General features: G+C 43.3%; 1 protein-coding gene across 8 annotated transcripts in view; it reads left to right on the top strand.

Annotated features, from left to right (window-relative positions):
* Nucleotides 1-10,665, top strand: part of HMGN3 (high mobility group nucleosomal binding domain 3) — a 31,019-nt gene extending 20,354 nt beyond the window's left edge. Inside the window, exons 3-7 of one of the 8 annotated variants that reach the window (XM_082405115.1) lie at nt 4,990-5,019; nt 8,200-8,250; nt 9,530-9,643; nt 9,764-9,856; nt 10,185-10,665. In XM_082405115.1, the coding sequence (XP_082261241.1) occupies nt 4,990-5,019; nt 8,200-8,250; nt 9,530-9,643; nt 9,764-9,856; nt 10,185-10,220 (324 nt within the window). In that variant the 3' untranslated portion in view covers nt 10,221-10,665. The other 7 variants (XM_082405116.1, XM_082405117.1, XM_082405118.1 and 4 more) reach the window with 7 other exon arrangements.
* Nucleotides 10,666-14,709: the final 4,044 nt, after the last annotated feature.

The following is a 14,709-nucleotide window of genomic DNA, read 5'->3' as shown; positions in this document are numbered from 1 at the left end:
CAAAATACAATTTGTAGGACAGTTGGCTAAGTGTAATACCCCCTTAATGTTTTTAGATTTGGGCACAAAATGCATTTGGGTTTCTCCTTGGGGACGGCTGTTTAAGTTGATTTGACAGTCAGAAAACCTAGAAACCATTACACACAGCAGATCTTGGATAGTGAAAATAGCCTTTCCCTCCCTTCCACACTAAAAACCATCAAGCTGGTTAGAATATATGTAAAAGAGTTTTGCTTATACAACTGTCTTATGAATATTCTTTTACCCCAGAATTTTTATTACTTATATTTTTACATTATTGCTTCTAATATTTTATCTGATTACATGTATTATCTTATTGCTAACAAAAGTCTTTCCTAGAAAAGACTCTTTTCCTGTCCTTTAAGCCAACACCAGATTAAAACTTGTGATTTGCCTTCAGGACACCAACATAGTTGTTTGAAAAGGGAAAAGGTCAGTTAGTTGGTGGTGCTTTGGGGTAAGAACTGTCTGACCGTATATTGATTGATTTTTTTCCCCCAGTGAATTGGCTGAATTTTCTAGTTATGTCATGAGTGTGCACAGCCTAGGCTACAGCCAATAGATACCCGTTACAAAGGGGGATCCCCTTATGAAAATCATCTTCCACTCCATGATATTTGAAGGGCATAGTGCAGAGTATAGTATCTGGATGATAAATGACCAAAACAATATGCTACAGTCATTACGCTGGGCAGTTTTCATAGCCCTGTCACGTCCATTGTTTGATCTGATCCTTAAAATAACCCTGGAATGAGGGCAGAGAACCTTTCAGCATTTTCAGAGAGACATTCCAGCCAAAGCAAACAAAAAATGTAGGAAGCACTTGAATGCACCTGGCGGCACAGATTCCACAGTGAACAAAAGGAGCAAAAATCTCTGCCTTCATGGAGCTTCCATTGTAGTAGGGGGATAGAGACAGTAAATAAAAAGTGACTGAAAATTTGCTCTGAAGAAAAAGAAAGCAATGAGAGGGAGTAATTCATGTCAGAGAAGCGCTGTTTTGGTCAACGCATAGGAGTTATTATCCCCATTTGATGAGAGCAAACAAGGTTTTCAGAGAAGTACATGATTTTCCCCAGGTGTCACAACTCGTAAATTGCAGAATCAGGAAAGACGTCTGCGTCTTCTGACTCAAAATCCCCTATCCTCAAGCCCCTTTTGGGGTCATCATAAAAATCTGTGGTCATGGGACTTCCCTGGCGTTCCAGTGGTTAAGACTCCGCCCTCCTAATGCAGGGGCATGGGTTCGATCCCTGGTCGGGGAACTAAGATCCCGCGTGCCACAGGACACGGCCAAAAAAAAAAAATCTGATCACCCAGTGCCTTTTCTCTGTCTTCATTCTCCAGCCAAGGCCCTGATACACATCTTGCCCCACTTCCCAGTTTTGCAAAGAAGGGAAATTCTAATTAGCTCTTCATTTGTTTTTGAAAGTTAAAAGCGACTTGACTTGTGGGCTTTGCTTGGAAGTACATGGTGAAGCTCAGAAACATTAAGAAATCTCATAAAAATAAATATGCTTCTGAATTCCAATGAAATGGCCCATATGTTTCAAGCAGTATTCAGCAAAGTCCAGTGATTCTACTTGCATCTAGCTCTCCCAGGGAATTTTGTCATATTGAGATTAGACTTCTATGTTGCTTTTGCAACCAGGACATTAAAATGAAAGACTTCACATCTTTCATAGTAGCATTCACCGTAATTTTCTCCAGCCCGGGGAATTACCAGGTAATCAATAAATGCTTACTGAATAATACCATTGTGCCCAGCACCTGTGTACCACAGTGACAAACCCTCACATTGTCTCTGTAACTTTTAGCGATCTGTCATTCTAAAAACCTTCCTCTTTTCCCTTAGAACTTCTCTTTTGGCCACTTTTCCTGAGGATTCACAGTCAACAAATGGAGAGAAATTCTCTTTTTTTTTTTTTAAATTAAAGTATAGTTGATTTACAATATTGTGTTAGTTTCAGGTGTATACAAAGTGATTCGGTTATACACATATATGTATATATCTGTATTCTTTTTTTAAATTCATTTCCATTGTAGTTTATTACAAGATATTGAATATAGTTCCCTGTGCGCTACAGTAAATCCTTGTGGTTTCTCAGGAGAAATTCTTATTATCTTTTTTTTCATAGTAGTTCTGCCCCACAGCCTGAGTCTTAAATGAATACTTTGAATTCTAGTGCTTGAAAGAGGGCAAAAGAGCAGTCTGGTCTATTTTATATCTGGTATATATGGTCCAGTCATTTATAGATTTGAAAGCTTGTGAAAGCTGATGAAACGTGCCAGGAAGGTGTATACACTTGGTGCATAATCAATACTGCTGACTGTGAGCGAAGGTTCGTTTCAGCCTCCCGTGTCTGCAGTGAAAAAGAAGATCTCTTAGGATGGTTACTGAAAAGGAACATTTAAGAGAAGTCTCTTTTTTTTTAGCATAGAAAGAAGAGCTGGTAAATTTTAGCAGGAAGTCATAAAATCATTTTACAGTAAAACATGTGGTTTTTAGAGACGGCTTGGTTTAGACAGCCTAGAAAGGCAAACTCTGTTTTTGCATTAATTTCCTAGGCTTTTTATTTTGAAACTCTTGTACTGGACCTGAATTATGAAAAGGTAGCGAGTCTTTTGGATCGGAACAGCTTGCAGGCCCCGCAGAGCAGGGCTTGGTTGGAAGTCTCTCTGGAAATCCCGGGGCGGGGTGGTGGTGGGGGGGGGGATGGGGACCGGGGTTGGGGGCGGCTCTGACATCCCTCTGCTCTTCAGTGTGTTTGCATCTTCGCCTGGAGAGGGAGGGAGGGGAGCGACAGCCCCAGAGTTGGGGGATTTTTCAGAGGATTTGGCTTCGCTTCAATGAGATCTTATTCAGGACAGCTCGTTGGTGCATAGGGAGGCCCTTATAAGTAGTGGTTAACCCGTTGGCCCCTTTTCAGGCTCCAAACTGGATGGTAAGTGAGGAGTGGCCTTGGCATTGCACCCTGCAAGCTCACACTTGCGTGTCTGGCGCTTACCACTCCATTTACCTCCACGTTTTCCTGAGGGCTCCCGCTACAGAAGTGCAAGAGAAGGGGGTTCTGTGCAGATGGGGTACAGATAGGAGACAGGGGAGGGCAGGCCAACCGGGCACACGCAGGGCGACACCCAGTGGGGAGGGATTCAGACAAGACCTGTTCAACCCCCTTTAGCAGAGAGGCCGCCGATTTTCCTGTCAGAGGGCATCTTTCTGAACACTCTTCTGCCGGCTGCACTTTACTCTTGAGGCAGTGTGGGCGGTTCTTGAGGCCACACAGAAGCGTTGAGCTGAGCTCTGGTTGGTAATTGGAGGATGCTCCTTTGCTCCAACACGCTCAGAAAGCATCCTGAAGAAGCACAGGTTACCCACTTGCTGCCCGGTTTAACCGATAATGCTGCCTCTTCTTCGGGGATACCCAACACATGCAATTAACCAGCCTGGGAAAGGCACGACAGGATTCGGGTTCTGGTTCCCAGAATGGTTATTGGTTCCAATTATCCCATGATAATCCAGCAGACGCCGTGGTGATTCCCATGGGGCATCTGGTACAAGCCCCGCCTTCCACGCTGTGCACCCCTTACCCCTGCGGTGACGTGTCACAGCCAACACATAGCCTGCACAGTCTCCCCGACTCGGCACGTTCTGCCTGCCAGCCTGAAGTCCGGCTCAGCTTTGCACACGACCCCGAGGTTAAAATTATTCCAGAAGGCTCTGGCCCTTCATTTCCTCCTGTAGTTTAAAGAAAGATGACTTTAGCTTCCTCTAGCTATTCTCAGCAAGAAAGTTATTCTATGTGGAGATGGCAAGAAACATTTCTTTGACTTTGGCCTTGACCAGCTGACCTAGACTGACAAGAGAATTCCATGATTCCTTGCAGTCATGACCCAGGCTCCTGCTGACCCCCTTAAAAGATTATTTGAGACATTTAAGCTATTGTAATGAGGCAAAGTCTGCCTAAGGCAGCAAATTAGGGAAAAGCTTGAGTTTATTTTTTTCAGCCAGTATTCTTGCATATCCACTGTATGTTAGGTGGTACACTATTCTACTGGAGATAGAGCAGTGAACAAAACAGACAGAAAGTATGGAGTATTTGCTTCTGGAACACTTTTAAAGAAAGGCAGTTGTACTTTTAGAAAGTGAAATCCCTCGGGGAGCCATCTTTTGCTGGTGGGAAGTAGAATATCAATTCTATATGCGTTTTTCTGAAATGCCTAGAACAGTTCTGCTCTTAGAAATTTTCTTTGCCATGTCCTTTGCTGTTAACTTGCACCATCCTTGAAGAAGAAGAGATTTCCTTGAAAAAATACCAACCTCAACCCAGTTTCTCTAAATTTGTAAACTTCTAAATGAAAAGATGAGATTATTAAAAAGATTATTTACATCTTTCAACATGTGCATTTCGTACATAAATAAATGTGTTTATTTTGTTACAGGTAAAAGGAAGTCTTGCTTGTTAACTGCCTAAGATTTGTAGTCATTCTCTTCTCTAACGTAGTAACCAGGGAGGGGACTCCTGCTATTTCGGTTTCTGCACAATTATATGAGTCTCTTTTAGTATTAATTTATAAGCTTTAGTTCCATTTGTAAGGAACAAGAGTCAGACTGGACTGGTTCTTAAATAGCACCTCAGTGCCCCTGCTGCCAGTTTTATCACAAAAGTTTGGGTCGGAGCCTAGATGTGTCTTCTTTGCCTTTCCTTGTCCACCCCACCCTCTACTGCGAAAGGCCATTTCTTTGAACCGTGAGCCTACACGTCTTTAGGAACACTTCCTCTGGAATATTCCAGTGCCCAGGGCACTTGGGGGTATGTTTGACTGTGCTCACCTGGGGAGGGTCATGGGACTCATGCATTCTGTTCTTTCAACAAAGTAAGACAGTAAGAATGAATTTTTAAAACTCAACTTGGTCGTGTGTAATCACCAAAAAATAATGTTTTTTTGTTTTCATTTCCTTTGTAGCCCACCAGACGGTCTGCCAGGTTGTCAGCGGTGAGTACTTTGGACCCCGTTGTTGTTAGCTCTTACGAGTACACGTTCCCTCGGTCCAGAGCAAAGCGGCAGAAGGAAGTTTAAGGTGGTATTTCCCTGGAGCTTTTTTTATTTCCTTTTTAGAAATAACCTGGGTCAGAATTTCTAGCAACTTTGACTGGTGTTGCCAGCAACTCACTTGATCAGATACGTTGGTGAAAAAACAGTGGGCAGCCCGGTTGGCAAGCATACGAAGCCCAGGATATCACTGTTTGATATCACTGGATCCCTGAGATGAAGAATTACGTTAGCAAAGTCCTAGCCTCCCATTCTATACGTGATCTGCTAAAGGAGTCAAGAATTCCAATTCTCCCTCCATGACTCATACCTTAGTCAGGACGTTGTGAAAGTTTTCTGAATCCATAGGCTGTAGCCTCACTTCAGAACTAGAGAATCTGAAAAAGTAACGATTTCCACTCTGCCACCTGGGGTCTCCCTCTGTGGGCCAGGCCCAGGGAAAGGACAAGGGTTACGATCATTAAAGCTGGGACCGGGGGCTTCCCTGGTGGCGCAGTGGTTGAGAATCTGCCTGCTAATGCAGGGGACACGGGTTCGAGCCCTGGTCTGGGAAGATCCCACATGCCACGGAGCGGCTGGGCCCGTGAGCCACAGCTACTGAGCCTGCGCGTCTGGAGCCTGTGCCCCGCAACGGGAGGGGCCGCGGTGGTGAAAGGCCCGCGCGCCGCGATGAAGAGCGGTCCCCGCACCGCGATGAAGAGTGGCCCCCACTTGCCGTAACTAGAGAAAGCCCTGCACGAACCGAAGACCCAACACAGCCAAAAATAAATAAATAAATAAATAAAGTAGCTATAAAATTAAAAAAAAAAAAAAAAAAAAAAAAAAGCTGGGACCGGCTGGTGTGAGCAAGCCTTGGCCGGGAGTGTGCACTGCCCGCTGAGACGCAGAGGGAAAGGCATTGACCTCTTGGCTGATGGCACGTATCCCGATATTAGATAGCCCTGGAGCTGCAAGCTACTGTGACCTTCAATGAAGCATGGATTTCCTCCTCAGCCCACACCTGTGCCTGGCACAGTGTAGGGAATCCAAGCTGAAATGGATATTGGAAACTTGTTTCTGAATTTTAAAAAAATACTAGTTTCTGGCTTTTCTTCTCAATATATTTTTGCTAAACTTGTTTCACAGATTATAAAAAATAGATAGCAGTTTCTGGCTTTTCTTCTCAATATGTTTTCGCTAAACTTGTTTCACAAATTTAAAGGAATAGGTATTGGGACCATTCACAAGTTCAGAAGTATAGCCAGGTTTGGGTTGGGTGAGCCAGTGTTTCACATGAGTCCCAACCTAGGAAGCAATGTCAGAGTTGCCAGGAAGGTTAAGACCTGGGAGGTGTGGTCATGTGTGACCAGGAAGGTTAAGACTTGGGAGGTGTGGTCGTGTATGTACCCAGTTAATCCAGATTCTGCCAAAACCCCTCAAAGGTGGTATGCTTGTCCGGTGGTATAATTTTCACTGTGGTTGAGAAGTTAAGTTTTAACTCTTTTGTAGATTTCACTGTAGATTATACTGAAAGCCATTGTATTCCATGGATATCGAGCCTTTCAAGGGGGTAGATCATGTAAGTCAAAAGCCAAGATTTAAAATAAGGCCTTTCCTGAGCACCAGGGACCAGCAGTATAATACCTTCCACTGACGTCATTGCCCATGGTGCTGAGGCAGAGCCTCCTTGGAAGCCAGTGGGATTATAGACTACAAAGCCTCATCATTTCCTGCCCCATCAAAACACGAATGCTGAGTTTGGGGGAAAGATCTGTCTTAACCGAAAATAATATGAAAGGACATTATTTGCTGTAAATTGAGAAAACAAGGGCATGTTAATATGCTATATCAAAGCCCAAAATAAAATTTTTTTAATCCTGAAAATGTAGGAGCCGTGCAAGCTGATAGATGTGGGGAGCAAAGTACACACTTACAGTGGTCAGAAGGTGAAGGAAAATAGTCCCTACTTTTCAAGCTCCACTTTCTTTTTTTATTTGAGAGGTCGTGTCCAATGGTCAGTCTTCCAGAACTGAACCGACTACAATTTCAGTTTATGCCCTTGATGGAAAGGGCCAGGTTCTGAATGATCCTGAACATCTGGAGGTGTTGGGGAGGAACATGTGTTTTTTCTCCACGGGGTGGTTGGGGGCGGGGGGCAGAGAGGGGCTCTGGGCAGTGTTTTCTATTTAAAAACCATTCTCCCTGGTGCCAGGAAAGAAGTATAATCTTTTCCTAACTCAACGAGAGAAATATTTGCCCTAAGATAGCTGTAGAAAACCACAGGTTTACACTTCCGCAGTATCTCCATGTGCCCATCTCAGACCCCTAGGAAGCAGCCGGGCTGAAGCCCTGTGTGAAGGGGCCTGGGGCCACGGGACAGAGGGGCAGTGCTCCCAGGACCGGGGAGAGCCACACGCGGCAAGAGAAAAAGAGTCGCCCGGTGGGCTCTTTGGCTAATAGGGTCTGTGAAAGATCTTGAACTTCGGGAGCTAACAGTGGACATTGTATCATTGTAATTGTGTTCTTACTAACAAGCTCTAGGGACAAATGAGCCCAGGGTCTGGATGGGCAGGAGATTCTCCTGACCTTCAGCTGGCCTTGGAAGAGGAAAGTAGGGAGAAGCTCAAGCTTCAACAAGCGCTTGAAACCTGCATCAGAGACGGGAGGATTTGGAACTGGCTTTGGAACACTTCACGGGCAGCTCTCTTATTCCCGATGGGCTTTTTTGCCTGTGATGGTGCTAGGATTTCTAGACTGTTCGGAAGGCCGGTGTGACTGAATTCACTGAGTCATCTGGCCAAGGGCCTGAGTCGTTCCTCTTGCTGCTGTGTTGTGATAAAAGGAAGTACAGAGACACGGGACACAGAAGCTTAAATCTGTTCCCAGAGAGCTGTTCTGGCCCAGGGAATAGTGAGTTGGCTTTCAGATCTCACCTGCCGTTCACTTGAGAACCCAGGATGAAAACAGTTATGAAATGCGGAGGTCTTTTTGCTGCTACCTGATGCTGAAAATAGGACGACGTATTTTTTTTTTTTTTTGAAATGAACGTCATAGTCAAAATGGACTGTCTTTGGCAGTCCTGTTCCTTTTGGGGCTGAGGGTTGTCTTTTTTCAGTATTTGTATAACTTAATTTATCTTTGCAGAAACCTGCTCCCCCAAAACCTGAACCTAAACCAAGAAAAACATCTGCTAAGGTAAGAGGTGCTCCCCCGCCCCGCTTTGGCTTTTTCAGCAGTGAATAAATTATAATCCCACATCCCAGAGTCATCCGAGTCGCGATCACATTTTATGATCCAGGCTCAATGTACGGACTGGAAAACTTCCCCCAGCTACAGACAGGCTTTCTCCCAAGGCAGAGAGCACAACTTTATGTTTCCCCGGGAGTGTGTTTTCCGTTTGGTCTGTAAAGCGAAGGAGGTCAGAGCGTGTTGGTGTGAGAAGCCTCATGTCCAGGGTGGGGTTTGGTAGCCGCCTCGTGAACACGCCGTTCAGATGGGGCTCAGAAGGGGTGAGCCCGGGCCCGGGCGACACTGCTGCCAACAGCTGGAGGCGTGGGGAGGGGCTTCTGACTTCACGTAACTGATCTGAGGAGGTCAGTCGGAGGACTGATAATAATCCTGTAATAATCAATACTAGCAAATAATTAATACCGGCAAACAGCTACATGGTGCTTATCCTATGCATAGATCCTCACATCAGCCCTACTGAGGTAGGTACACGTATCCCGTTTGGCAGATGAGGAAACCGCGGCACAGGATTATTAAGAAATTTACCCCCAGATGGCTTTTCTGTACCCTGCCCTTCAGAACATCGTCCCTTGCTGTGAATTTTTTGAAACGATGTGTATGTATCATGGTGTGAGTAGGCAGTTCGGAAGCGGAACTCATTTCTGTGGCTTGGTTATTTTTATTTTTTTATTTTTTGGCCGCACCGCGCAGCTTGTGGGATCTTAGTTCCCCGACCAGGGATCGAACCCGTGCCCCCCTGCAGTGGAAGCGCGGAGTCTTAACCGCTAGACCGCCAGGGAAGTCCCAGCTTGGTCTTAAAATCAGGAATTTTTCTTCCTCTGGGCCTTCCTTTTAAGCGCTTTCTCAGCTTTCTTGTCACTTAAGCCCCAGGTCCCCACGCGCATTGTTTCTCTTGCTGGGTCAGCCCTGGCTTCACCACGTCCCCCTGCTGCTACTTCCCCACGGCAGAGCCACTTCTCGCTTTAGCAAGAGACGGTGCTCACCAAAGACACACACGAGGGGAAGTCAAAGTCCAGTGGATTTTCTAAGCTGCCTGTTACATGTTCATGGAGCCTTGGTGTAACTCACTCAAAGCTCAGCGGAGCTGGGTTTCCACTTTCCCCTAAAAGCCACCACATTGGCCTTGCTTGTGTTTCCCCCTGTGTTTGGACGGAGGCTGGCTGAGCTTACACAACATCACACCGTGTCTGACACACTCTGTTTCCCTGTGCTTTGATCCCGTTAGAAAGAACTGGCAACAAAGGTTAACAAAGGTGCGAAAGGGAAGAAGGAGGAAAAGCAAGAAGCTGGAAAGGAAGGTACTGCACCATCTGAAAATGGTGACGCTAAAGCTGAAGAGGTACTTTCCCTAAATACCTCCCGCTGATTGAATCAGTGTCTTGAAAGCAATTGCTCGATCCTTCAGCTGGCGACCGCACGTTCATAATGTCTCTCTTTATTGCCTGTAATATTATTGCAGATCCACATCTCTCGCTCAACTGTTAATGTCTCAGCCTCCAGAGGTACCCCACCCAGCACACTGTCAGTAAAGGGGCAGATTGAAACAGTGAGAGTTAAGGGTACAGTAGAAAATTCCGCACGTTTGCAGTGACTAGCATCAGATAGTAGTGTGGTGTTCTTTTTATCGTGAACCGAGGGAGCTCCCAGGTAAAGCTTCCGCAGTCGTTTGCAAAGCAGAAAGCAATAAAGGCAGCCAAGTGTTTGTGTCCTATATTCCTGCCTTGTCTGTTTTACACCCAGAGTTGAAGTCGGTTTTGCAGTAGAGCTGCTAAAAAACAGATGTTCCAAAGTGTGTGTGTTGGTTGGGGTGGACTCTTCTTTGGCTTATAGTAGTTTTAATAGTAACTCTATCTTTTTTGTCTTCCGTTCTTTTTTCACAGGCACAGAAAACTGAATCTGTAAACGAGGGAGAATGAATTGTCATGAAAATTGGGGTTGATTTTATGTACCTCTTGGGACAACTTTTAAAAGCTATTTTTACCGAGTATTTTGTAAATGCTAATTTTTTTAGGACTCTCCTAGTTGGCATCCAAAAATATATAAGGATGGACATTTTACCTTCTCATAGTCATGCTCTTTGGAAATTCCCGTCATCCTTGAGTAGAATAAATACCAGTTTAATGTTGGAAGCTGTCTGTAAAATTGTTGCAGCATTCCATGCACCTGCTTTAAAAATTTAGTCCTGTGTATACTGTGGTGTTTTTACTGTGCGTATTTGAATTTTTTCCTGCAGTTTCTCTAGAGCAATAATCAGTGGTGCTTTTGTACCTAGGTTTTATGTGATTTTAATGAAACGTGCATCGTTGTGGCCACCTGCTGACTATTTGTGGTTTAAAATAAAGGGTTTTCCTGCCTGCAAAATACCTGCCTCTTAGTAGTGTCTTTGCTAAATTTAGGCAGTGTTTCACTTTATTGTTGCAGAAGATGTGAAGAATTTCTACAGTCTGTTCTGTGATGGTCTCTCTAATAAGTCAAATGGGATTGTGTCTTAATTTTCTGCGCTTTAAAAATGTTATTTTAATAAAATCATCTATGAGTGCCAGCGTAGAAGAATTACGTCTAATATCCTTTATACCAGAAGTGGCCCGCAATGGTCACCAGATAATAAAACTTAATACAACACTATTTTATTGAAGTGCTTATAAATAGGATAGCGTTCTGCTAAACCAGACCAGTGAAAAACCATAAACTTGGACTCATCCTTGAAAATGTTCCCACCTTCAAAATAATACTAAGTTACACATTCGTATTAAAATATTTTCCCATTGGTTGAGGACTTCACAGTTTTGAAAGCACTTTACCCATGTGACCACATTTCAGCCTTGTGTCAACATAGGAAAGGACTTGGCCTAGGTATTGTCAGAAAGAAATAGGAGAGTATGTGACTTACTTCAGGCCCACAGGAAAGAGAAAAATCGGGACTTGAATCTGGTCTTGTGAATAGTGTTCCTTACGTCTGTTTGGGCTTCTATAACACAATACTGCAGACTGGGCATCTTATAAACAGCAGAAATTTCTTGCTCACGGTTCTGGAGGTTGGGAGTCTGAGATCAGGTGTCAGCAGAGTCAGGTGAGGGCCCGCTTCAGGTCTCAGACTTCTCCCTGTGTCCTCACGTCGGGGAAGGGGCTGGGGATCTCTCTCTTTTATAAGAGCACTCATGCCATTCATGAGGCTCCAGCCTCATGACTTAAGCTCTTCCCAGAGGCCTCACCTCCTGCTACCATCATCTTTGGGAGTTAGGAGGATTTCAACATATGAACTTTGGGAGGACACACACATTCAGGCCATAGCAGTGTCCTTCTGTTTCTGGAAGGACAGTGGAGCAGAAGAGCCGTTTTATAAATGTAATTTTGTCTGTTTGCATTCCTGAAGAAGTTGGGTAACTGCATGAACACCCCAGAAAAGCTGAAATCTGCAGATTCCTCTTAGATGAAGATTTGAATCTTTTAAAATGGAGAATAGTAATTGCCGGTGCTGCTCAGGGACTCTTGCGAAAAGGTTGTTGTTTCTCAGGGCCTTCATGCATTTCTCTTGTTACCAACAAAAACAAGTTCCCTCCTCCAATATATATTTTGGGGCTCAGAACTTAAACCTGTGTCATTGTCCCAAGTTTGTCATTAATCTACTGCAGATATCAACCATGTTATATACAGAATAATCTCGTTTATAGTTTCTTTGGCTTCTGATTATGAAATGTACCTTAACTCACGAGTGTTAGATATGCCAAAAACCACTTTTGCCCCAAAGAAAAATAGCTGGTATCCTGTGAACACTTTACAAAAATATTTTCAATGTGCAGTAAGTACACAGTTGAAGTACATTGCTGGCTAGCTTCCAATTCAGAAGTGGAATATAAACTTAATAGGTTTACTTTTTAAAAAAGTTACAAAAGTGCTACAGGTGATTTTTTTTTTAAAACATCAGACAGTACAATGGTATATAAAGTGAAAGTCAGAATCCTTCTTTCCCCCATTCCTATCTCCCAGAAGTAATCACTGCCCACCATTTTCTCTATTTTACTATGTATATATGCGTGTATATGTGCATATACATGCACTTGTATGCACACATGTATATATGCACATATCATTTTTAAATACTATACATTCAATTTTGAATTTAATTCAACCAATAAGTTGTATTTGGAGATAAAGATTATCTCTAATATTGCAATGCTGCCAGCGATACTGCAGTAAACATTCTTATACACAAAGCTTTGCCTACTTACATCTTTCTACTCAAATAATTTCCTAAAAGTGGTGTGTCTGACTCAAAGGGAATGTACATCTGATGTTTTAAGTATTGCCCAAAAAAGTGATGCCCACCCACTTCCATCAACAGCATATGAATGCCAACTCTTTCTGCCTTTGTCAGCACCCTTATTTTGGTCAGTCTCATAAATGTAAAATAATGCCTTATTGTTTTAATTTTCAATCGATTTTGTTGCTAGTAAAATTGAGCTTTTCATAGTTTAATGTCATTTGAATTTCGTCTGTAAATTGTGATGTTTTTCTATTTTTATATTGGGGAATCAGTGTGTTTTAAATCATTGTTATTTACAGTGGCCACTGATGCCATTCCTTTTCATTCAGACGCACAAAGATCAGTGGTCTGTAGGCCATTGGTATATGTCTCTTAAAGCTTACGGGGATTATCACTGCCACACTGACAAAGCAAGGGAATACTATAGAGCAGACAGCTACCAAAATAGCCCAGAAGCCCCACATTGGTTCCCGAGAACTTGAAGACCTGAAGGGTACACTGCCAAGGGTATGAATACACTGCCTGCAAATACATAGAAGCTTTGGGAATCCCATCCACTGCCACATTGCTTACCCCTTTGGTGGATGTATTCAAGTTAGAAAAATATGTGTTCTCCAAAATACCTGTCTGCTAACCTGCTATGAATCTACAGTGACTTTGAGTCAAATGGTGCGGCCCTGTATTTGAGCAATGCACTGCTTGTCCAGTCATAAGTGGTAGTCCTAAAATTCTCCCTGAGGCTGGCCCATGGATTGTGGTGGAAGAAGAGTGGGCTTTGACGAGCTTATGGTTACCAGGGGGAAAGGGGGTGGGTGGTGGGGACGGATAGATTGGGAATTTGGGATTGACATGTACACACTATTTAAAACAGATAACAAGGGCTCCCTCGTGGTGCAGTGGTTAAGAATCCGCCTGCCAATGCAGGGGACATGGGTTCGAGCCCGGGTCCAGGAAGATCCCACATGCCGCGGAGCAACTAAGCCCGTGCACTACAACTACTGAGCCTGTGCTCTAGAGCCCGTGAGCCACAACTACTGAGCCCACATGCCACAACTACTGAAGCCCGCACGCCTAGCGCCTGTGCTCCGCAATAAGAGAAGTCACTGCAATGAGAAGCCCGCGCACTGCAACGAAGAGTAGCCCCCGCTCGCCACAACTAGAGAAAGCCTGCACGTCGCAACGAAGACCCAGTGCAGCCAAAAACAAATAAAGTAAATAAATTTTTTTTAAAAATCAACAAAAAAATAAATAATAAAAAATAAAATAAAATGATAACCAACAAGGACCTACTGTATAACCCAGGAAGCTCGGCTCAATATTCTGTAATAACCTAAATGGGAAAAGAATTGGAGAAAGAGAGGATACTTGTATGGGTATCCATAGTGAATCACTTTGCTGTATACCTGGAACACATCATTGTTAATCAACTCTACTCCAATATAAAATAAAAATTAAAACAAAGGAAAGAGTGGGCTTTGAGAAGCAAGTGATTCTGAAATTCTCACTTGTACGTTCTGTGAAAAGATAGCGTGAAATAAAGTCAAGATACATTGGTCCAACAGTAGGTGAACTGTTTCATAAAGTCTTGAATGTACATTTACATAATTAAGGAGTTTGAAACAAGGTTATGAAATGAAGATTTTTTTCCCTGTCCCCAAATTTTAGGAGACGTTACTCTTAGCTAGAGGTACAAGTATTGTCCCTCAGGTTGCCAAGCCCAGCAGGCACGGGGAGCTATCTCAACAGTTAGCTGTCACCTATGCTAACATGTCTCTTCTTTGAACGCTTCTCTCCTAATCGTGAGTTCTAAACTTCCATTATTATTTTCTATTGTTTTTTTCAGAACATTGATATAAATATCTTGCAATAATTATAATGATTAAGATAATAATAATAAATAGGCACAATTTATTTAATGTCCTGTAATAAGCACTTTTCATAAATTGGGAGAAAATTTGTGAATTCCGTAATTATTTTAATCTAATGTTCCTATGCCTCGGTAAAAATAAGCCTGTTTTTCCAATGCCAAATAGAGGGTCAGGCTCTTTTAAAACTGCAAAGGGAACTTGTGATTATATATCTCTCCCTCGTGAGAGAGAAGTAAGTGAAAGCCCAGTTTTAGAATTATATTTACACGTAAA

The sequence above is a fragment of the Balaenoptera borealis genome, assembly GCF_965194805.1.
Source record: "Balaenoptera borealis genome assembly, chromosome: 9".
Classification (NCBI taxonomy): domain Eukaryota; kingdom Metazoa; phylum Chordata; class Mammalia; order Artiodactyla; family Balaenopteridae; genus Balaenoptera; species Balaenoptera borealis.
Note: the sequence above shows the minus strand (reverse complement) of the source record. Positions and strands in the feature narration are given on the sequence as shown.